A 21631-nucleotide genomic window follows, 5' to 3' on the forward strand; every position below is an offset into this window, starting at 1 on the left:
CCGAAAAAAATTATTTAAGCTATTTAGCATAATAATATGGCATTTGTTTTGAAACTGTACTTTTAAAAATACATATATACATTTTTTTTTGATGCTGCAATGCTTCTGAAAAATTTTTGTTCGCAGTTTTTTTGTTGTTGTTGTTAAGTTTATTATGAAAGTTCTAGTAGGGTCCCATAGTTCTAGCGTTCTCAAAGCAGCAAACATCCAAAACCGAAACTCAGAACAAGACACGGACGAAACCTTTGATTTTCCTTTTTGCTGGAGCTACTAATTAAAAACGCAGATACGAGCAACCGATTATGACATTCTGATACTGATTATAATTATGATAATGGCTGTGGGTGAATAAGATCACGTTTTATTGCATTACCGGCGACGTTTTAGCGGGCCACCTTATAATCGATCTAGCAACAAAGGTGACCTTTTCGGCCGCTCGTCGAGTTTCTATCGCGATCGCTGCAATCCCTCGTTGCTGGTGGCGGCGTGTTCGCAGAAGCTGCGCATTCACGCATAATCTTTAAATTCCGCTACCAAAAGGACCGTCAAGATGATCGCGCGACTGGTTTCCCAAAGGGCGCTGCAGTGTGTCATGAGTAAGTGTGTTTCATTCTCGTGTTCTCGAATGTGCCCTTGCGTGTACCGCAGCGCGTTTAGTTTCCTTTCGCCCTGCAGGTCGGACTCAGTGTCCGACTTTCTCAAAGTTACACGCTAAGCATTTGTAAAAGCTGTATCGCATTTGCAAGTATAAATATGCCTCTTGTTTTGTGTTTATCTCGGCTTTCCAATCCTAGCGCAACCGGCAGCGTTGGATAGTGTCGTGTCCAAAAAGTGTTTAAATCATCTTGATGTCTTCTTCAATACTAGCAACGTGCGTTGTGAAGAACTCGCAAAATAGTTCCTGCTTGTGCCCCTTTCATTCTAGGACAGTCCCGAAGCGGCGTGCGATCGTACCACCCCCCTACCGAGTTCAAGCAGGTGACCATGGCTGACATGCCCACCTTCATCGGGCCATGGGAGGAGAACTTTAACAAAAGACAGGCCCAGTTCAACATTCACCTGGCCGTCGGCGTCACCTTCTTCGTCGTTAGCTTCATTGCTGTAAGCATATCTGCGCCACAACACTTTCGTATATCATCCTCGACTCCGTGTGGCGAGTAGTTGATCATTTCGGTAATGCTGCTGCGATGTGTAGTTTCTAGGCTACAGGAAGTTGTAAGGCACACATTTTTAAGTGCTATTGATTTGCATTCATGTTAATTCATATATGCACAAAGAGAGAATGGTCTAGTTTCCCTTCTACTCGTATACAGTAAAACGCCTTTATAACAACGTGTTCAGGACATTTATAATACCTCATTATACAGGTGACTTCATTGTAAAGGTTACGCACCATAATGGTTGCATTATAGAAGGGGCATCAGTAATCATTTGTTATAAAAGTGATTTCGTTGTAGAGGCGTCCGACTGTGTACGAGTTAATGAGCAGGCACTGCTCCTGAAATGCCAGAAATGAAGCGTGGAAACTTGGGCAAGTTGGTAGGTCATAATTGAATAAACAAACAGCGCAACGGACAAGGACAGAGGTGTGTTGTTACCTTCCTCTGTCCTTGTACATTGCGCTGTTCGTTTATTCAATTATGCCAGAAATGTGAGTGTACTTGAACACATTGTGATATCCAACATATAAACACCTTGAGGGTCCACCTACAGAAGGATAAATATTGCTTTAATGGATGTATTGCCCGATTTGGTCATATACGAAGCTCACTAAGTTCAATATTAAAATAGCAAGACCCGTATTGCCGCCGCAGTGGCCCAGTGCTCAGCAGCTGACGCAAAAGACACGGGTTTGATCCCGGCTGCTGCGGTCGCATTTCAATGGAGGCAAAATGCTACAGGGCCATGTACTGTGCGATCTCAGTGCGTGTTAAAACACCCCAGGTGGTCGAAATTATTTTCAGCGTTCCACTATGGTGTCTCATAACCAGAGTCACTTTGGGACGTTAAACTCCATAAAGCAACCAAAACTCATATTCAAAATAATTTTTACTAAACAGCTATAACCATACCCATCATATAGTTTTCCACAGAATCTAAAGCACAAGTATACAGTGAAACCTCGGTGATACGATCACAGCTCATACGAATTTCGGGGTGAGACGAATTTTTCGTTGGTCCCGGCCAAGGCACATTGGCCTCATTGACAATCATTCAGGATTCTTCCTGACGTTGCCGCAGCCCTGACAAACAATATATGAAAATGTACGCCAGCTTTCTTTTGTCACATGCTAATTTTCCACGCTTTCTGGTGATACGAATATTTTTGGTGGTCCCGTGATTTTCGTATCACCGCGGTTTCACTGTATTAAGCCATGCGAAGTATGCCTGTGGCACCTAAAAGGGATAAACGTGATATTACAGTATGACTCATTATTTTAAAGGGATGCGAGCGTGATGAAACTGGCCAAATAATTACTTGCTTTCTCCTAGTCAAGACAACAAATTCACATAGGGCTGTGTAATATAGTGAAGTAGTATTTTTATTAAATGACTTTTTATTAAAAGTAGATGTTATCTGTGCTGTGTGTTCACTCGAAAACTGGTGCCTCCGTGCAACAACTGCAACTTCCTCGCAGCATGCTAATCGGAAATGGCTCTCATTTGGATCGATCTCTATACCGCTCTGTTCCGAATCAATGAATGTTCAACAACTTGTAGTAATACATTGTTGATACGAATTGAATAGACTGGATGACTTGATTCGCATTTGAAGTTTCGAATATCCGCACACTCCTATTTTACAAATGTTGAATTGCTGTGACCTGTACCAATTATCTTTTTCCAGGCGGCATCCATGGGTACTTTGGACTATGTCGACGCCCCACCTATGAAGAACTAGATTGCCTAAGCAAATGTAACTTCTTGTGGGTGCAAGTAATAAAATTTGAATTGTAACAAGTGAACATAAGCGTTTTCTCTTCTTTTACATTGAGCAATAAAGGAAACACAGAGAACACACGGGATCCTACAAAGTCCGCATGCTAGAGTCCCTTGGCGCTTTATCTGGTCTGGTTGCTAAAACTTTAGTATTCTTGACATGAGCCATGGCCCACTAGCGATGAGTTGTGCAGCAGCGAACGTTTCGGTAAGGAGCTTCTGGCCATATAAGGTCGCAATTTGTCAGAACACTTGGTATGTGATTGTATGCACATCTGCATTCTGCAGACCATTTTGAAATATTACATTTTCTATTCATCTTTCCTCGCTGCAAGTTTCATCTTGTAGGTGTAGCTGGCTGCGTTAGGGCATGAAAACACCTTATAACTAGAGCTGTGCGAATAGCAAAATTTTGGGTGCGAAGCGAATTCGAATATTGGAGTGTGAGTGCGAATCGAATTGAATATTTTTCGAATATTTCTAGAATATTTTTCGTATACTTCCAAGCGAAATTGCAATTAGAAAGGATTCCTAAGCATATTCTTAGGAGATAGCAACATGAAAGTGTTTCTTTTCGCTAGGTTGATGGAGCACTGGCAGAGTGGTGTTTCATAGTTGTCTTATCAAGAATGAGGCAATGTAGAGGCCGAATTGTATTAATGTACATGATTTGGTGCAACCAAAGTGTTGCCGACAACACTTTACACGTGATAGGCAAAGATGCCATTTCCTCAGCCTCTCCTCCTCTTTCAACTTCCGTGGAAGCCCAACTGATGTGGCGGACAAGGGGGTGCTCCCTTCAAGTCCGGAGTTCCAAATCTGCCTCGTAAACATCAATATATAAGAACATCTGAAATTTTGGATGCTAAAAAGCTTCGGCTTCCGATTTTTCGGACTTCCTTGCCCAAATTTCAGGTCCAAAACAGCATTAATTGAGCCCCCACCTCTGCCACATCTTTCATCTCCATGTTGGAACCAGCGTTTTCTTGAGTTAATACATTTGCGACCGTAGCGGAGCTTGAAAGGCAGCTTTGCCGCAATAACGGGGTGTGATGAGGTGAAGCATATTGAAAATCTAGGGACCACTTCCAATCGGACGTTGACTGTGTCTTGGCAAAATTCGACCGTAACAGAGCTTGAAAGATAGCTTTGCCGCAATACCGGGGTGTAATGAGGTGAAGCGTATTGAAAATCTGAAGGGGTCACTTTCAAATTTTCGATCGGACGTTGACTGTATTTGTTTTTGGGAAGTTTGAATAGTTCGAATAGTAAAATTCCAGTGCGAATCGAACAGCAAACACTATTCGAAAAATATTCGAAATTTCGAATATTCGCGCACCCCTACTTATAACACATGTAATTGTTTCACTGCATGCAATGATAAAATAATTCAGCAGGTGTTATACTTTTGTAACACAAGAAGGTGAAAGCCTGGCTGCACTCGTGTAAAATAAATTAATCTGTCACTGATTCCGTTAACGGGAAGGAAATCACCGGGCAGATTCAAAGGGCTGATGTATCGGCCCCAGGAAAGCATGGAAAATTTAAGGGTAGGTCCTTTTAGTGCACCAGCGAACGCCGGTTGTGGTCCAAAGACCGAGTCGGAGCCAGGAGTTGAAAACACACTTTGTGTGTAAACAAATTTTTCTAACCAAAGGCCACCAGTAATATTTGCCACACAGACATTAGTAGCTGGTTTATTTGTACTAACCAAACATGGTCAGGCATTGATCAGTGCTCTATGGAACAGTATAAAAGAATAGGTGAAGTTGTATATCAGTATGGCAATTAAAAAGAGAGCTCCTTGAGAGAACGTTTATTGAACAATGCAGTGCCTACATAGAACAGTGATTTGACCATCGCGGGAAGGTCACCACATCCCTAATATTCTTTATAGCAAAAAAATACTGTAGCATTCGGTCAAAGCCCAGACCGAACCCTCCATGTGGTGCAGATCCATATTTCCGAAGGTCCAAGTACCTAATGAAAGAGCAAGTGGCTAGGTAAGTGCATCTGGAAGTGATAGGAAACCACAAAGCCCAGCTCCTACAGACACTAAAAGTTAACAAAGGGGAAAAAAAAGAAAGCTTTAAAGCAGAATAAAACCACTCCAATGCACACCAATGCCTTCATTTTTTCAAGGGACAGATTTTTTTATTGGCAGGAAATTATATCGTGGACCAGAACAGTAACACTGCAGCAAGTGAAATGCAGACAAGAAAAGATTTTCACTCATGGGTGCAAAAGGAAGAAAGCACAAGCTTTTCTCAACATAAGTCGCCATACATTACATTTACTTTTTTTGTTCTGATTAGAACTTTCTCTGTTTACATTTGTTGCTAACTGTAGATAACGAAAACAGACAATACCATACATGTATAGAACATCACCTATACTATATTCAAGTGCCATGAGTACCAAACGAGGAGAGAGAGCTTTTGTGAGGAAGGCGGCAAAGGCAAGAGTGAAGTTGCTCATTTGCTTAAGAGTTAAAAGTGGTTTAGGGGCCCTTTAATGTTGCATTGCAAACTAGTCGAGTACAAACAGAACAATGTCAGAAAACTGTCTGCAATGCTACAAACGTTCAAAGAGGCAAGACAGAGGGACAAAGCGAGGTAACGACTATGTGTCTGACTTGTGCAGCACATTTAGGCACTAAAGTGCATCACCGTTTGCTCAAGTCAGTGCATTGCCTCGTGGCGTATTGGGTCTGCCTTACCAAGGGAAAGCCTCGGCGATTCCTAGATTCCGCAGACGTTCCTCGAGAACAGTGTGGTCATCCTCCCTCAGACTCCCACCACAAAGCTCGCCTCCAAAAGGTGCCAGCAGGTCAAATCCTTCCACCTGTGAGAGCAGGAGCAGTGGGGCACCCCAATATGAAAGATTTGCACTTGCCACTCAGTTGTCCTTGTGTCTGACAATGTGAAAAGTGGCTGCAATCAGCGAGTTATAATGTGCATGCTCCTGAAGAAGCACACATGGCCACTCTAGAAGGCCACACCAGAAGAGCATCATTAAAAATAGTTTAGGTAATGTTAATTTCCGATACTCAGGCAAAACTTAAACGTCTGCTTATCCTTGCAACTGCACCCCTTGTAGCCCATGAATTTATCTGAAACTGAAAACTGGTAAATCACGTTTGTACCACAGCATTCATGGGCGGGAGACTTCTCTCGTACATAATGGGCAGAGCTGCCCATGACGTTTTATTTTCTTGTGCAAGAATTAGTAGATGCAGCTACTGCCTTTTATTTTACTTGCATATTTTATCAAACAATGTATTTGCAAGCAAAGGATGTTGCCCTAGTGATTAAGGTAATCAAGGATTAAGGTAAGTGATTAAGGTAAACTAGAGATTAAGGTAATGTTGAATAGACACCTCTTTGGCATGCAGTACCATTTAATGTAACATAGCTTTCCTTGACAGAAATAAACTCAATGTACATGTACATAAAAACAACACTGGGCTAACCTAGTCTAATTGTGGCATAAAAATACCCATGATTGGAATGATGCTTGTACTAAAAGTAAATGAGGTTTTGGTTACTGAAAAAGAACTGCACATACTTCGTCTATAAAAAGCTCTTTTTTTTTTTGCATCCGTATATACCAGGCCAATGAGCTTGTAGACACAAACGAACGTTAATATGTATACCATGAATATGCCACCAAAATGTCGGATATTAATGTATACATACACACGCAATAGCATGCCCTATTCCAATGATCGCTACACTTCAAGGGATCTTAAAAAGTGGTTGACTAATAGCGTAAGATATTTTGTGATTGATGATAAATAGTTAACCGTCATAGGTGTTGAACTGACTGATAAAATGCCCCAGAAAAAAAAACAACTGCGATCTTATGACAAAAAAAAACGGCCACTGGGGGGTCTTAGGTACGGACCGGCAACCGACCCGCTATATAAGAAAACGGCCGGGCTGGTTTAAAACTAGACAGCTGGCAACCCTACTGATGCCAAGACACTACTTGTACTAGTACTTTTACACTTCCATAACCATAGTGCTTACAAGCAGGGTGCCGGAACGAAATGTTTATCGTTTCAGTTTTAGTTTCGTTCCACCGCAAAAAGTTCCGTTCCGTTTCTGTTCCGGAACAAAAAAAAAATGTTCCATAACGGTTGGTAACGGTTTTTATTTGTATGCAAAAATTTGAAGTTAAAGTAATAATAAAGAATAGCCAGGCCCTTATGGAAAGCACAGCGTAGTCACAGCGAAAGCTGGAAGAGCGGCATTTCTAGAGCCCGTTATAAAAACTCTTGGGGCTACTAATACAAGTACACTAGCAGGGTACCCACTACGCCATAAATCATAATTTAATTTGTTTCTCATTTCCTTTTTTCTTATTTCACGCGATAGCGGTTACAGACACCGGGGGTGGTGGTGGCGGCGGCGGACAACTATGGCACCAGATTCGGCTGTTGTGATTCTCATAAAAGCTTTCGCTATAACAAACTTAGCGCCGACGATGCCCTCTCCATGCTGGCCTGCATGACACGCACGCAAAAGTCGACTTGTGTTAATATAAACATCTATGGTTGACACTGTTTTCGTTTTTTGCACAGCTGGAACATATCTTTGCTTTGGGATTCCTGCCTGAGGTGCGCGAATATTGTACCCTGAGACATGCATAATTGCTCGCACTGCATAACCTCAGCTGTTCCGGATTGTCAGTATTCTCGTGAACCGAAAAACGATTTTAAAAATTTCGGTTTCACTCCGGAACAAAATAATAGATAAAGTTTCGGTTTTATTTTTGTTCCATTCCGACACACTGCTCACAAGTGAGTATGAGAAAGTGCTGCAAGTTATTTTTCTTTTTATGCATATATAAATAGACTTTTTTTTTGCATTTAATGCCATGCCACAACCCCATGCCACCTTGACAGATAATTTACATACAACAAAATTAATGGTAAACCCAAGATAGCTTTCTTGTAAAAATCGCCTTGCAAAAGGTGGCCAGCGTATATTGAACTACTCACCATGCCAGACTGACGAATAGAGTGCTTCATGTAGAAAGGCTTGAGTGCTGATGGAAAGTGCGTCACGAACAGTGGTCCTCCATTGCCACAGTGCTTCACCAAGTATTCCTCGTGGTCTGCTCCCAAGTCCTGGCCCCACTGCAAAATCAACCGTCAGTATTGTGAATGGAACGCTCGTCATGCAAGGGTGATTAAGCAACACCAACAACAAGATACTAGTTCTCTTACAGTTTTGCTTCACGTTGCACAAGCACTTATAAAAGACAAAGGGCTTGATCCTATTCATTTGTTCTTGTGTGCTCGTGAATGGATCCATACTGACATGCTCTTTTCTTTGTTAACCTTGCATAGAAAAACTCAACATTCATGGAACTCATATAAGCATGACACCGTAAGAGATCTCTAATGTGAGAGAACATGCAAGGGTTAACAGTTTTTAACATACAGGAAGCACTTGACCAAATGAAATACCGTATTTACTCGCATAATTAGAGCACTATTTTTCGCAATTTTAGAGCTCCAAAAAGGGGGTGCGCAAATTACGCGGAGATTTCGCGAACACATCCGAAAAAACGTGCAACATATGGTAACATGTGCATTATACACATTAAAAAAGAAAATAAATTGTAGCACAAATGAAGGGAATTGTTTATTTAACAATTAGCACATACTTTTTTAACCAGCCACATCCGGTCATGCGCGGTCTAGTCAGAATCACTGGTCAAGAGGTCCGACTGAGAATCATCGTCACGGCCGCTGTCACGGCCCTCCGAAAGTGCATCGTCCTCAGTTCCATCGAGCGCGTTTGACAGCCCCATCTTCCTGAAGCTTTTCTCGACACTGTTGGGGGAAACCATGTCCCACGCTGCGAGTAGCCACTCGCAAACCGTTTCCAGTGGCGGTCTCTTTATTCGGCCAGTGGGAGTGAGCCCATGCTCTCCGCTGGCCATCCATTCCACGTACACCTTGCGCACGTAGTCCTTGAAGGGTTCATTTACGGATACATCCAAGGGCTGCAGAACAGATGTTAGTCCGCCCGGGATGATAGCCAGGTTGGTCCTCATAACCCGCAGCTTCTCCTTTACGCTATCCACGAGATGGCCTTTGAAACTGTCGAGCACTAACAGCGATGGGAGTCGTAGCAAAGCTCCTGGTCGTCTACCCCAGACAGTGTCGAGCCAGTCGTTCATCAGTTCTTCATTCATCCAACCTTTTTCTTGGACGCGGATGTGAATACAGCCTTCAACCTTCAATTTAGGCAATGTCTTCCGCTTGAAGATCACGAACAGCGGTAGTTCACGGCCATCAGCTGTCACGGCAAGCATAACCGTGCAGCGTTGCTTTTCACAGCCAGTTGTCTTTATAGGAACGGATGAGACACCTTTCTTGCTCACTGTTTTGTTAGGTGGCATATCAAAGCTTAACGGAGTTTCGTCTGCGTTCCCAATTTGAGACATGACAAAGTTTTCAGTTCTCCGTAGCCCAATCACAAAATGGTGAAACAGAACAACCTGCTGCTCGTAATCCTGTGGCAACCGCTGACAGAGGGTCGTTCTCCGTCTGACAGACAGCCGATGGCGTCTCATGAAGCGCATCACCCACCCTCTGCTTGCCTTGAACGTCGCAGCAGGGACCGCTTTCTCCTGCGCTATCTTTCTTGCCTCGAAATGCAGCATCTCGCATGACACGGCGATACCGGAGGAGCTAAGCTCTCGCGCATATTTGAAAAGGTCTTCTTCAACGGCAGGAAACTTTCCTTGCTTTGGTCCTCGGAACGCTCTCCTTCCAGGTCTTGTATTTACGAGCAAACTCTTCTGCTTTCTCCAGTACCGAACGTGACTGTCATTCACGCTGAAGTGCTTGGCGGCGGCACGGTTCCCGTTTTCTTCGGCAAACTCTATAACACTGAGCTTGAATTTCGCCGTATAGTTATTGTAGCCCATCGCAAGCGAACAGTAACGCGACTGGCTGATAGCGAATCCTAAACTTCCGAATTCAACCGTGCTGCAGCGCGGACGCAGAGAACGAGCGGGAAAGTTGGCGCGACTGGCCCTCGCATGCCTCCGATGCAGAAATAGTCTGTGTCATGTCACGTACATGCATTCTCACAGCGGGAGAACGCTTGAGCAGTTCTGACAACCCGTGAACAGGTTTGGGTACTCGGGTACGGTCCCTAAAATATAATAATCTAGGAACCGTAATTCGGGGGCTTCTAAAGAATAGAACGAAGTAATCGGATGAAGGGACTTCGCACTCGCAGCCCGTTTTGTGTATGACTGTGCTTGCCTGCTGGGTGAGAAGCGCGGCCATCTCTCCGCGGCGCGCGCCAGCGAGCTGGCTCGGGCAGGATGGGGAGCGCAAAGTATGCGAGTAAATATTTTTTTTTAGTAAAACTGGCTAAATATTAGAGGTGCGCAAATTATGCGGGTAAATACGGTAACTTCATTCATGTTATTGCTGCCTGTCATGTTCACATTGCAGTGCATATGTTCTGGATAGTTTTCACACGCACATTTGTTCTGCATAGCTCATCCCTAAACAATATGCTTAATGGCAAGTAATTCAAATCTTGGCAACACTTGTCGCTCACGTGCTACTCAGAGTAACTAAGAAATGACGCACCTGGATGTTCTGAAGCGAAATGTTTTCATTTCTGGCAGACTGAAGAACACTGATGCATTCACTGTATGTCATCCTGCAAAAAAAAATTTAGGTTGACCAATGTTGATTAGAATAAGGCTAGGTTAGGGTGGCTAGAATGGGGAGGTGTGAAAAGCGGCCGCGAAAACCGGTCCCCAAATCGCGCCGATGCCGCAAGGGGCGCTGTACGCAGGGGCGCGGGGAAGATAATTCAAGGGGAAGCGCTTTACTGTTTGAAGCAAGGTCGGGCTGCCTTAGAACGCGAACGCGAAGTTATAAAGCGAGATTCAGTAACGAAGACGAACACTGTACATGCTGCGGGGGAACTAAGGAAACGATGGAACATGTACTGATTGAATGTGGCGATATTCACCCAGGTATACTTGTGGGCACGAGTCTACAGGAAGCCTTGGGTTTTAGGGACAACAATGGAAAGCTGAACACGTCCGCGATAGAAATAAGTAAGAGACGGTTAGAGTATTGGTGGCAGAAGAGTAGAGATAAAGTACAAAAATAAATAATGGGGGGGGGGGGGGGGAATAAGGTCATTCTGCCTTAAGAGGCAGAGAGATAGACCGTACGTGAATTTATAAATTTTTTTTGGTATAATAAGATAGATTTAATCAATGTAGACAAGGTATTAGGCCAGCATGAAACAAGGAAGTTTTTTTTTCTTTTTTCTTCGAGCATGGTGGCAGACATGTCACCGCCCCGTTATAAAGGGGACGCTCATAGCATCCATCCATCCATCCATCCATCCGGGGAGCCGAGCAGACGACGTGCCGCGTAGCGCTGCTCATGTCCGGCAAACCTGTATCGCGCTATTAACTTGCAACAGTTTGCTGCGTTAATCGTCTTTTTCCTTTTTCCTTTCAGTGGGTGCAGTAAAAAAGGGCACACTGTAACATCTTCCTCTCCTAGCAAAAAAAACAGCGCGAAACCTACAAAGACGAGACAAATGAAACAGGACTAGCGATGTCTCGTCCTTGTAATTTTCGCGCTGTTTTTTACTATGAATGTGTACCAACAAGTTCAGGTTCGTAGGCTTCTCATCTTCCTCTCCTTCTTTACTGATTTCCGTGAAGGAATGCACGCGAGAAAGAACATATCGGAGTCAGATGCGGTGCGCACCAACCAGCAAATGTCGATTGGTGTTACTTCCTTGAAAGAAATAAATTCGTTACACACAATATGGATAATTTCAGAAAACATATGAAGCCAAGGGTAGCTAGAAAGTTAGATTAGAAAGTAAACATCGAGTAAATGAAAATGATAAATGAGCAAGCGGTCACACTGTCAGATGGAATTTATGAAAGAGGTAACCCTCGCGGTAGTAGATATCTAGATGTGAAGTAATGCAAAGAATCGATCCAGACAAAATAGATTTGGAACAACGAAAAGGGAAAGAAATATAAACCATCGCGGTAATCTTTTCGTCATATTTATATAACCGAATACAGCATAGCAGACATCCCTCTGAATATAAAAACAGTAACTTGTTGTTAATCATATCTTCTGAAGTGTAGCTACGAGGTACCTTTTTTTCTAATTCTAATATCGGCGACAGAATAAAAGGAAGTGGTCTGTTGTTTCAATTGATTGCAAAATTTGCACAACGGCCGGGGACGCCATGAGACCAGCATTATATAAATAAAAATTCACTCGCTGAATTCGACAGCGTAATCTGCTATAAGAAACTTCTAATTGTCAAGATGCACACCGCTGTTTATTCCAGCAATACCTTACATGTACAAAGTTTTTAAATTTATTCAGCGATAATTTGCCAGTGCCGCTTTGCAAACAAGCATTTCTATACCTTAAAGCTGTCGCATAAGCCGTATCTGGTAAATTAGGAATCAGAGGTCCACATAGAGATACTGAGGCTCATGAATCCACCATTTCATTCAGATACAATCCGCGGAGGCCCGGTACCCTCAGCAACCAAATTTTTTGTAAGTTTGCACGTATTAGATAACGAAACATGCTCAGGGGTGTTCAATTCGTTGCCGTATATAGGAAGTGCTGAACGTACCGAAAGATAATCTGTAACTATAACTGCTGTTCATTCAATTGGCGGGAGCTTGCTAAAACAACAGCCAATATTTCTGGGATTAATATAGGTGTATATATACGATGATAAGAGGAAGATAGAAAAAAAGCGCTAATTTCTGCAACCCAATAGGGAGCACGGCTAAGCGCCTCAGGTGTATGATAGGGAAGTCGAATTGAAAAAGACCAGTGAAAAGAGCGAGAAAAGATGCCTAACCCAACGTTACTAGAATGGTAACCTGGCCTAACCTTGCCATCTATCGATGCATAAGTCGCGGTTTTTTTTTATTGACATAATGAGTTGTATTGCTGATTGTCATGTGAGCAAGGTAATCGTGTACTGGTCGTTTAAATATAGAAATGACATTTGTTTAGCGTTAGGAGAAAAAAATATCACGACATTATGTGCGAAGGATGAAACTGAGCTTACTTGAAGAGCCAGCTATGTTATATTTTTACATTGACTAGTTCCAGCAGCGCTTATGCGAATATAATCTGAGGGGTGTGCACTCACGACCAATGTGCTTCACAGAATAAACTAGGTTTTTAAATGAAAACATATAATGATTACCTCTGATGCGAACTGTATATCTTTAAAAATGTACGTTTGAAGTGTTGGCATCTCTGATCTAATTACAGACCATGCTAATCGCGCTACCAAATCTAACACGCTGTTCGCAACGATCATAAGAAGTCCAAGGCACAAGCGCAAATCATTCCTTTCTAATAGTATTAGAGGTTTCATTTTTTAAGCTGCGTTGCCAGAGAAAAAAACAACAAGAAAACGACGCCCTATACCGTGATAGGGCGTACATACATTTTGTTAATCATTATCATTGTATTCCTTCGCAATTCAGTTCTTTGGTTTCAGAGTTTTCGTAGCAGCCAGGGATGAAGCACCAGCGTTCAGTTCTCTTTGTTTTATAGGGAATTATCACCACAGCTCACTAATGCATGACCCGTGTACAATAAAGAACGCGTAAACGGTGAAAAGAAAAAATCACGCCGCGTTTCCTTGTGGTAGCCTTCCAACGGGCTATCTGCGACAGCGGCGGCTGTACCCGCGCCGCTTGCACCAGCGCCCCTGGCGGCATCGGCGCGCAGAGGGACCCTGTCTGGCAAGGGAAACGCGCTGCGCTGAGCACACCTCCCCATTCTAGCCACCTTAGCTAGGTTTCAAGGCAGCAGGCAAGTGTTACATGCAGGCTTCATGACGTAAGAATTTAGATAACTACATTTGCAGGTAATCATTTGCAATACAAGATAGCTATAGCAGCACAAATATTACGGTCAGTCTAACAAATTAGAAATACACTAGTGAATATACACAGATTGGGCTGGAGTTTTGTGATTCATTCAGAGGTTTTGTATCAAGACAGTGAAATGAAATGAATGCAGTCACAAATAATATGACCCAGAATGAAATCTGCGCTACGAGTCTGAAGTTGTTGTGAACCACCAAAAACCATGTCGTCATTTTGGAAGCAATGATCAACAAAGGGTTTAATTTTTGAATGTCTGCTTTAAAACACCCAGTATATTCAGTCTTTTGGTATGTAAGTGCATGACGCTATATCAAGTGTCTGCTTGATGCTTTCGAAAAAGACCAGCATTAAATATTGCTCACGACTAAACACCATGAGTGCTTGACAAATGAGATGATTAAGTGCTCAAAGTGTTGCTAAATTCCACTGTGAATAAAAATAACCACCAGCCTGAAATGCCAACAATCCTGTTTTAAATTGACACATTCAAAAATGTGAGACATAATAAAAGAGAAAAAAAAACGTGCATATTAGCACAGCTCCCACAAAGAATGAACTATCATTAAATAATGATAAGCACCTATCAGTTCGACAGCCCGCTTTGACATTTTCAAACACACCAAAAGTCTGTTAGATTGTTATACAAATGCACATAGTTGGCTGTTTCTTCATCAACAATATATGACGCAGTAGAAAAATGCTGTCGGTACTTTATGCCTTCCTAATACTATCGTTGGCAGCATCAATTTACATGAGGCGTGATTCACAGGACAACTTTTGCGAAAGTACATATAGTATCTTCAGCCCCACAAAAGTAGCAGTTTGGGCGAGTTGGTACCCCGTGACAATCCGAGTGTTCTGCAACATTGTCGTCTTATCCTCCCTTATTACCACTCCCTGTGTTTCCTTTTACAGTGAGTTGCGCTAAACACTCAGAACTTCAGACCCACCTTACGAAAGGCTTCTCCAGTGCGGCCTGCACCGTCTCAAGGTGGCCAGAAGGGGCATCTCTTGTAATTAATGCTACATCTTGATTAGATGAGTTGACCAGACTGGTGAACAAATTCTTCACAACGTCTTCTGTCCTCTGTAGGGGTTCAACAAAAGGCAGTTTGTCTAAGTGACGTAATGCACACCGTAGTCCAGTTGTAACAATGTTCAGCAAACCGGAAACTTCACTACTGCCACGGTATGCAGACTAATCTTATATATCTCTGATATGGAGTGTATTGAACAGAATCCACCACTATAACTAACCATTGTTACCGTACGAACATGTTACACTATGAATCCAAGTGCCAATGTCTGGCACCTTCTTGTAACGAACGGCAGATAATTATTACGCATCGTAATATAAGCAATATCACTTGGACTCAGGGGCATACCCAGATATGTATGTAGTATGTGCATGTGTTTGTAAGTGTGCATTTACATACATACACTGTACGTAAAAATTCTTTTTGTGGTGAAGGTGGGGCTTTAACCCCTTAAGCGCTTATGATGACCTGAGCCTGTCATGAGTAGTCGTCACTTTCTTGCTTATGACGACCTGTGCTCGTCATGGCTCTTCAGCAATGTTTCAAGATGCTTTTGACGAGCCCAGCTCGTCAAATGATATTTTCCTATTTAAAATGTAGATGGCAGCATGGGTTCTGTGATTGGCGCTTTTACTGAATGAGATTCTGCACTCTAAACGGTGAAATGCGCGCCTTGCATTTCCCGCACATTATAAACAAACATGGCGCTGTGCCGTGCTTTGAACGCTACCACATGGATGGTAGCCTCATCTAGTTTGAATTTAACTAGCGAGGAATAGTGCATTTTGTCCACGGGCAGTCAAAGGGAACCCTTACTTTCTGGAGTTGCAGAAATTTCTTTCGGAATACACATCAAATGCCCTAGGTATGGCGTATTACATGACAGTGCGAAATATGACGAATAAAGCATTTTTATCTACCGTAAAATATTTTTTCCAGTATTTTTCTGTTTTAAACATGTTACTGAAGCGTTTCACGTCATAAAAAAAATTTGGCAAATTTCGAACAATTTTTCGTGATTTAATCGGCACTTAAGGGATTAAACCCCCAAACCCCGCCTCTGACTATGCCACTGCTTGTACGTCTATATAAAGATGAAATATTCAGAGAAATGCTGGCAAATGGCACCACTGGATCCACAATTTCCATTTGCCTCACTTGAGTGAAATTACAAAAACAATAAAACACTGCATCTTAAGTAACATAGTGCAAACAGAGACACAGACCCAACTGAAAGATGCAATAGGACATGCGCCAGAAAAGCAACGGAACGCCAGTGCATGTCTAATTGATTCTTTCATTCCAGTCAGTCTGCTTGTGCTGTGTTAGTTAGGGTGAAACTGCATGAACTATCCCAAATGTCAGTTTTGTTAGGAAAAAGCCACGAAGCCTTGTACTTAAAAAAAAAAATTACCTGAAGCAAGGTGTCCAAAGACGTGACAAAGGCCTCCTCAGCTTCCACCATGCAGAACTCGCAGACATGTCGTCGTGTGTTGCAGTTCTCCGCACGAAATGTGGGACCCACAGTGTAAACCCTCGACAGGGACCTGCAATAGCAACCAGTGTTTACAAGGCATTTTTTGGGTGCTCACATTAATTCTAAGCCAACATCAAGCAATGAAAACGTGTGAAGTTTGGAGGACAACATAATGAGAGGGCGTGCGGTTGCCCAAATTATTTCATTGTGTCACCTGCCATCGTAACTCAGAGGCTTCGTTACCATGACAGGTCATGCATGTGTGTGGTCTCACATGTGTGGCCCACCATGGTCACAACTCCTGTACTTAGAAACTTGTGAGCCCCTCGTTGAAACACGACTCTAAGCTGAGTCTTCCCTTATCTTTGATGCATTTCCAGTGTTTAAAAGAAATAGGAAAAAAACATGCAGACACGGAGAAAAAAAGAGACGGTAAGAAGACCAAAGCGTTCTTACTGTTCCTTTTTCTTCCCATGCCCACACATTTTTCCTATTTCATTTAAGCGCTGGAACTGCATCAATGTTCAGTATTTCAACTAGCCCAGCAAACTGCTTTAGGCACTTCCCTTATATGCCTGCTGTTTAAAAATTCAGGTCTCCAAATTCCTGTGACTCCTTTGTCTCGTAACCTAGAATATGGTAGCTTTATTAGACATGTTTTCCTCACAACGGTACTCACATAGCTATAGCCTCCAAGTGAAGTTGTGCTGATACAGTAAGGTAGACTGGCCTGCCAAAGAAGAGATCCTCGGAGCTTTCGTCAGATTCCTTCTTGGCTGTTTGTTGCTTCATGGGCTGTGCTTAAAGCAGAACACAAGGAACGTTTTCAATTGCATGTGTGAAGGCTACTGAAAGACACGCATCTTTTGACATCTCTTGTAAGGAACGTGGGTGATTTCCTGTGAAATTTGGCAATTCAAGCAATGTGTTATAGTCTTTCTTTTGGTAACATGCTGATACACACAACCCACATGCTGAATTAGTCACAAATCGAGTGTCATCCATTATACTTGCAAAATTATTACTAAACAGAATACTACATATGTCCAATGTGTCGTCATACACACAGAGTTGTTAAGTGTCCACAGCCCTCATTATCTTACTTGCTTTTACTAAATGCATCTACAGACGGAGAACCTCAAGCTCCATTTTTCAGATTGTTAAATGAGCTTGTGTTGGTAACGAAGTGGCCACTACAACCACAATTTAGTATTGTAGTCTATATAGCCATAGCCTGTGTACTTGTAAAGTACTTCCAGATACTAACACTCCTGTTTGCAGAGGTCTAAGGTTTCTCAAATGACTGTCATGCTGCCACTACACACAGAAGTTTCCTGCAATTTCTGTAAAAGTGCTCAAGTCATCAACTTGTGATCATTGTGCAAACCTACGTGAAGCGTAACATTAATAGCATATGTCTGCTTATGGACCACAAGACTTTACAGTATTTATGAGGTTAAAAACTTAATGCTTGCCCAATACTTAAAATGCAGAGAGGAAGGGATAACATGTCATTAATGAGGAAATTAAACTTTAAAATGCTACAGTGGTTCTTTATAACTTCACGCTGCATGCGAGAATTGACTGACGAGGCTAACTCATTCATGATCATGGAGACCAGTGCCATAGGACGGGACAAGATAAAATGTGATCCTTTACACATGCGCGAACAAGAGATTAGGAGAGCGTACCCTGACAGTGAAAACGTCCCCACCACCCTCGCAGTCATTGGATGTCAAGATGGGCGTGTGAACATGAAAGAAGCCCTGAGACTGTAAGTAAAACAGGGCAAAAATGTATTTTCATAATCAGGCAGACACTCAACAATAGTATTGCCAAAAATTAGACCTACTACCACTTTCAGAAGCTACAAGTGATCGACAGCAAATGCCTACTCAGCAATTTTCAGCATTTGCCGTAAACGTCACAGACAGCAAAGAGCCCATTACCAGCTTTTTAACAGCTATAGATTGCAGACATGAACACCTAGTAAACAATTTTTGCAACAAGTGTTCGGAGAGCAAACAGCTAATTAAATCTTTCAGCATCTATACACCACAGACAGCGAACTGCAATTTACCTTTTAGTTGCTACAGATCACACACATTAAGCAGATGCTCAGCAGTTACACATCAAAGACAGCCAAATAGTTGACGACTTTAAGAAGCTACATATCATAGATTGTGAACAGCTAATTGAGATTTTTCAGCAGCTATTCGTCAAGGAGGGAGATAACTATGAGTATCACTTAAACTACAGCCCCCCCCTCCCCCCCAGCTGATTTACAACTGCTTTGTGTGTTGCATCATGGCGTCACAAGTTGCGAGCAAATGGGCATTGAGGCACATAGAGCGAAGGCAACAGTATCAGCATTGGGTATAGCAAAGACAGCTGCAAGTTAGTATTTGAAGAATGCTGGTAGCAAATAACGAAACTGTCACGTACCTGGAATGCAGCATGCACCGCCATTAAAGCAGCACTGCGAAGCCGCAGCATGGCCGCTTCCTTGGCCTGCCGTGGTCTGAAATGGAGGAAGCTTCGCACATACTCAGGAGGGTACGTCTTCCGCGCATGAAACGGGTATCCCTGCACGGTGATATTGCCATTACATTCACTCGTACGCCCAACTTTCAGTTTGCGAGTGACACGCCAGTGGAATTCCACGGCCCGTTGTCTCCAAGAGTTGCACGAAGTTGTTAATAAATGTTTCGCATTGTATTCTAACAGACCTTTAGCAGCTCAAGTAACAAGGACAAAGAACTATATTCGATCATACTAGCACACCACCACTTCAATTACTTGTCCATTTGTGATAGAAGAAATAAGGGAAACAAAACAAGCAAAACCACACAGCGCTCAAGTAGCCTTGAGTCCTGTACTCTATGCACATTTCTAATTAACATGCTGTTTCAAAAGTCACATGTCAGATGGAGGTACAGGCAGGGTGCAATGAATATCACTCATGCTTGCAGCATAGTGTGCTGGAGGCACTATGTACAGTCGCGCTCCATATGACTTGCAACACGGGAGCGCGTGGCCTTACGGGTTTAAAGATTTTGCATTCCTTCCACTAGCCCTTATTTCTACAACTACATACTATTCTCTCACTGGGGGCTGGTCCCAAATAAGAAAATAATATTAACTTACATAAATGAAGCAAGTTGAAGCCGTGCGCGATCATTAAACTCGTGAGGCCACGCACTCCCGTGTTGCAAGTCATATTGAGCGCGACTGTACACTCAACTGCAAATGAAGTGGTTGGTCTCTTTCCATCAGCTACCTACATTCTGAGTGATCATTGTTTTTTCCAGTGCCATAGTTTTTGTAAAAGTCACGAAAGAGTTTAACATGAATCTGTACCTTGTAAACACAGGTCTACAATCTTGGATTAGATTTCTCCCTGCAATTTCATTCACTTGCTCTTTTGTTTTTGTGTGTAAAGCTGAATAACAAACCATACACGACACATCCACTTATAACCACCAACATTAGTGTTGGTGGTTATACGTTTCTTTCTTTTTTCACCTCGCGATTCGACTTTGTAGCTCTTGAAATCTCTCCGTAGCTGGGCTGCCGACCTCTCACAAAATAACAACAAAGCTGCAGTGTAGGTGCATGTTAAAGAAGCTCAGGCAATCAAAAAAAATGTGAAGTTCTTCAGTTAGACGTTTCTTCTAGCCCACATGTTGCTTTGGGACAAACTCTGTGTATCAATCAATCAATTCTCCATTCCACTCTAACCCGAATGCAGCGCCCAGAGCCAAAAATAGAAAGTGCTGTGCTCTACTAGACACAATGCGTCACTGAAATGGATCACCACATCTAAATTACAAACTGTGTGCAGCCCCTACCTCCACATCACAAGGTCCCAACACTGTGATGTCTTCAGCGTGCACTTCGAATTCCTGCCCCTTGTGTGAGCTGGCTACCAGTTTTCCAAGAACCTGGATAGCTGCCCCATATGAAAGGCCTGGCCTAAAATTGACGCAAAACATAAGTGAATGAAAGGAAGTGGGTGACAAGTGTGCACAGAGCTCATTTGGAGACACTGTCCAGGTACTCAAAACAAATCGTAGTCGATTTTAGGTGCTAAAGTATCTGCTGCATATAGCACTTAAATGTGCTCATAATGTCCCAGTGCAACTAAATGAAATCTGAGAGTGCATTTTTTTTTAGAAGTTTATTTAATACCAGCAACGTTGAACCGTGCAGCGTTTCTCACAAGAAACTTTAAATGAGACAGCACGCCTGTTTAGATGCACGATCAAGTGCACCTATAGTTCACCTGAGTACTCCACAAAGACAAGACAGTGAAGCATAAATTACGATCGCGGGCTGATGAAATCAAGAGCACAAAGACAGGACGGTGAATCATTGATTACGATAGTGGGCTGATGAAATAAAGCATTAAAGGAACATACTTTTTTTTTACTTCAATTTTTTTTTCTAGAGATTATTGCAAGTACACAGGCATGTGTATTTTATACTTGTATTTTTGTACCTTTATTTAAGCGCAATTTGTAATTTTCTGTAGGTTCAGCCGTTAAGGTTCAGTAAAACGTACGATATGCTAGCTTTGGGCTAGTTGCCGTTTATTTATGTCTGTGTTTGTGCTAATTGTATAACCAAAGTAAACGCCAGAAAATGCCGTAGTTGTAGTGATTCAAAAGCCCTGCAAGGAAAAGGAAGGTATGGGAAACACGGCACCGCACCTCACACAATTTGCAGGAACAACAACCTGAACTTTGGATGCGGCTGACCCATCTGAAAGATCCAAGAACACCACGTCCTTGTGTTTTCGTAATGCCCTCACCCATCCCTGCAAGAACAGATGAAACGTCCAATGTAGCAGCGAGATCGGACTAGTCGTGGCACTAAACCGAGCCTCACATGTACCGCACCTTGATTTCGATTGCTTTGTTAACGTCTTTAAATGCTAATATCTGTTTCACTGATTGACAACCACGCTGGCTTGACGTGGTCAATGCTCTCCGAAAGAATTTGATGGAAGCACTGCGTCGAAAGGCTGCAGACCACATGATGAAAATTACGACGATGAGAACACCGGGCAGATAGGAGAAGGAGGAGCAGAAGGTTTTGCGCGTTTACAAGGCCCGCAGCAAATTATTAAGACTGGATTATAAAATATAAATATATTTATTAACGTAATTTATTAATATATATTATGAAACAATTTATCGTTTTTAATTAGATTAGC

General features: G+C 42.5%; 2 protein-coding genes across 2 annotated transcripts; one reads left to right on the forward strand and one right to left on the reverse strand.

The window, feature by feature from the left end:
* The first annotated feature begins 369 nt into the window (after positions 1 to 369).
* On the forward strand, positions 370 to 2971 carry LOC119382857 (uncharacterized). The gene is made up of 3 exons (XM_037650736.2): positions 370 to 596; positions 926 to 1101; positions 2849 to 2971. The coding sequence occupies exons 1-3, from the start codon at positions 551 to 553 to the stop codon at positions 2900 to 2902; spliced, it is 276 nt and encodes a 91-aa protein (XP_037506664.1). The 5' UTR covers positions 370 to 550; the 3' UTR covers positions 2903 to 2971.
* Positions 2972 to 4748: 1777 nt separating this feature from the next.
* On the reverse strand, positions 4749 to 21500 carry LOC119382858 (probable asparagine--tRNA ligase, mitochondrial). The gene is made up of 12 exons (XM_037650737.2): positions 21315 to 21500; positions 21126 to 21232; positions 20265 to 20388; positions 18859 to 18999; positions 18105 to 18185; positions 17093 to 17208; positions 16351 to 16483; positions 14850 to 14986; positions 10568 to 10640; positions 7946 to 8083; positions 5660 to 5784; positions 4749 to 4920 (listed from the first exon to the last, which is right to left on the reverse strand). The coding sequence occupies exons 1-12, from the start codon at positions 21450 to 21452 to the stop codon at positions 4776 to 4778; spliced, it is 1458 nt and encodes a 485-aa protein (XP_037506665.1). The 5' UTR covers positions 21453 to 21500; the 3' UTR covers positions 4749 to 4775.
* Positions 21501 to 21631: the final 131 nt, after the last annotated feature.

This window comes from Rhipicephalus sanguineus, chromosome 2, assembly GCF_013339695.2.
Source record: "Rhipicephalus sanguineus isolate Rsan-2018 chromosome 2, BIME_Rsan_1.4, whole genome shotgun sequence".
NCBI classification, from domain to species: domain Eukaryota; kingdom Metazoa; phylum Arthropoda; class Arachnida; order Ixodida; family Ixodidae; genus Rhipicephalus; species Rhipicephalus sanguineus.

Coding starts and splice junctions, on each gene's coding strand:
- LOC119382858 (XM_037650737.2), bottom strand. CDS start 21,452: ATGTGGTCTGCAGCCTTTCGACGCAGTGCTTCCATCAAATTCTTTCGG. Junction 18,186..18,858: donor CGGTGCATGCTGCATTCCAG/GTACGTGACAGT, acceptor TTTTACTTACAG/TCTCAGGGCTTCTTTCATGT. Junction 17,209..18,104: donor GGGACGTTTTCACTGTCAGG/GTACGCTCTCCT, acceptor CTTTAAGCACAG/CCCATGAAGCAACAAACAGC.
- LOC119382857 (XM_037650736.2), top strand. CDS start 551: ATGATCGCGCGACTGGTTTCCCAAAGGGCGCTGCAGTGTGTCATGA. Junction 597..925: donor GGCGCTGCAGTGTGTCATGA/GTAAGTGTGTTT, acceptor CTTTCATTCTAG/GACAGTCCCGAAGCGGCGTG. Junction 1,102..2,848: donor TCGTCGTTAGCTTCATTGCT/GTAAGCATATCT, acceptor ATCTTTTTCCAG/GCGGCATCCATGGGTACTTT.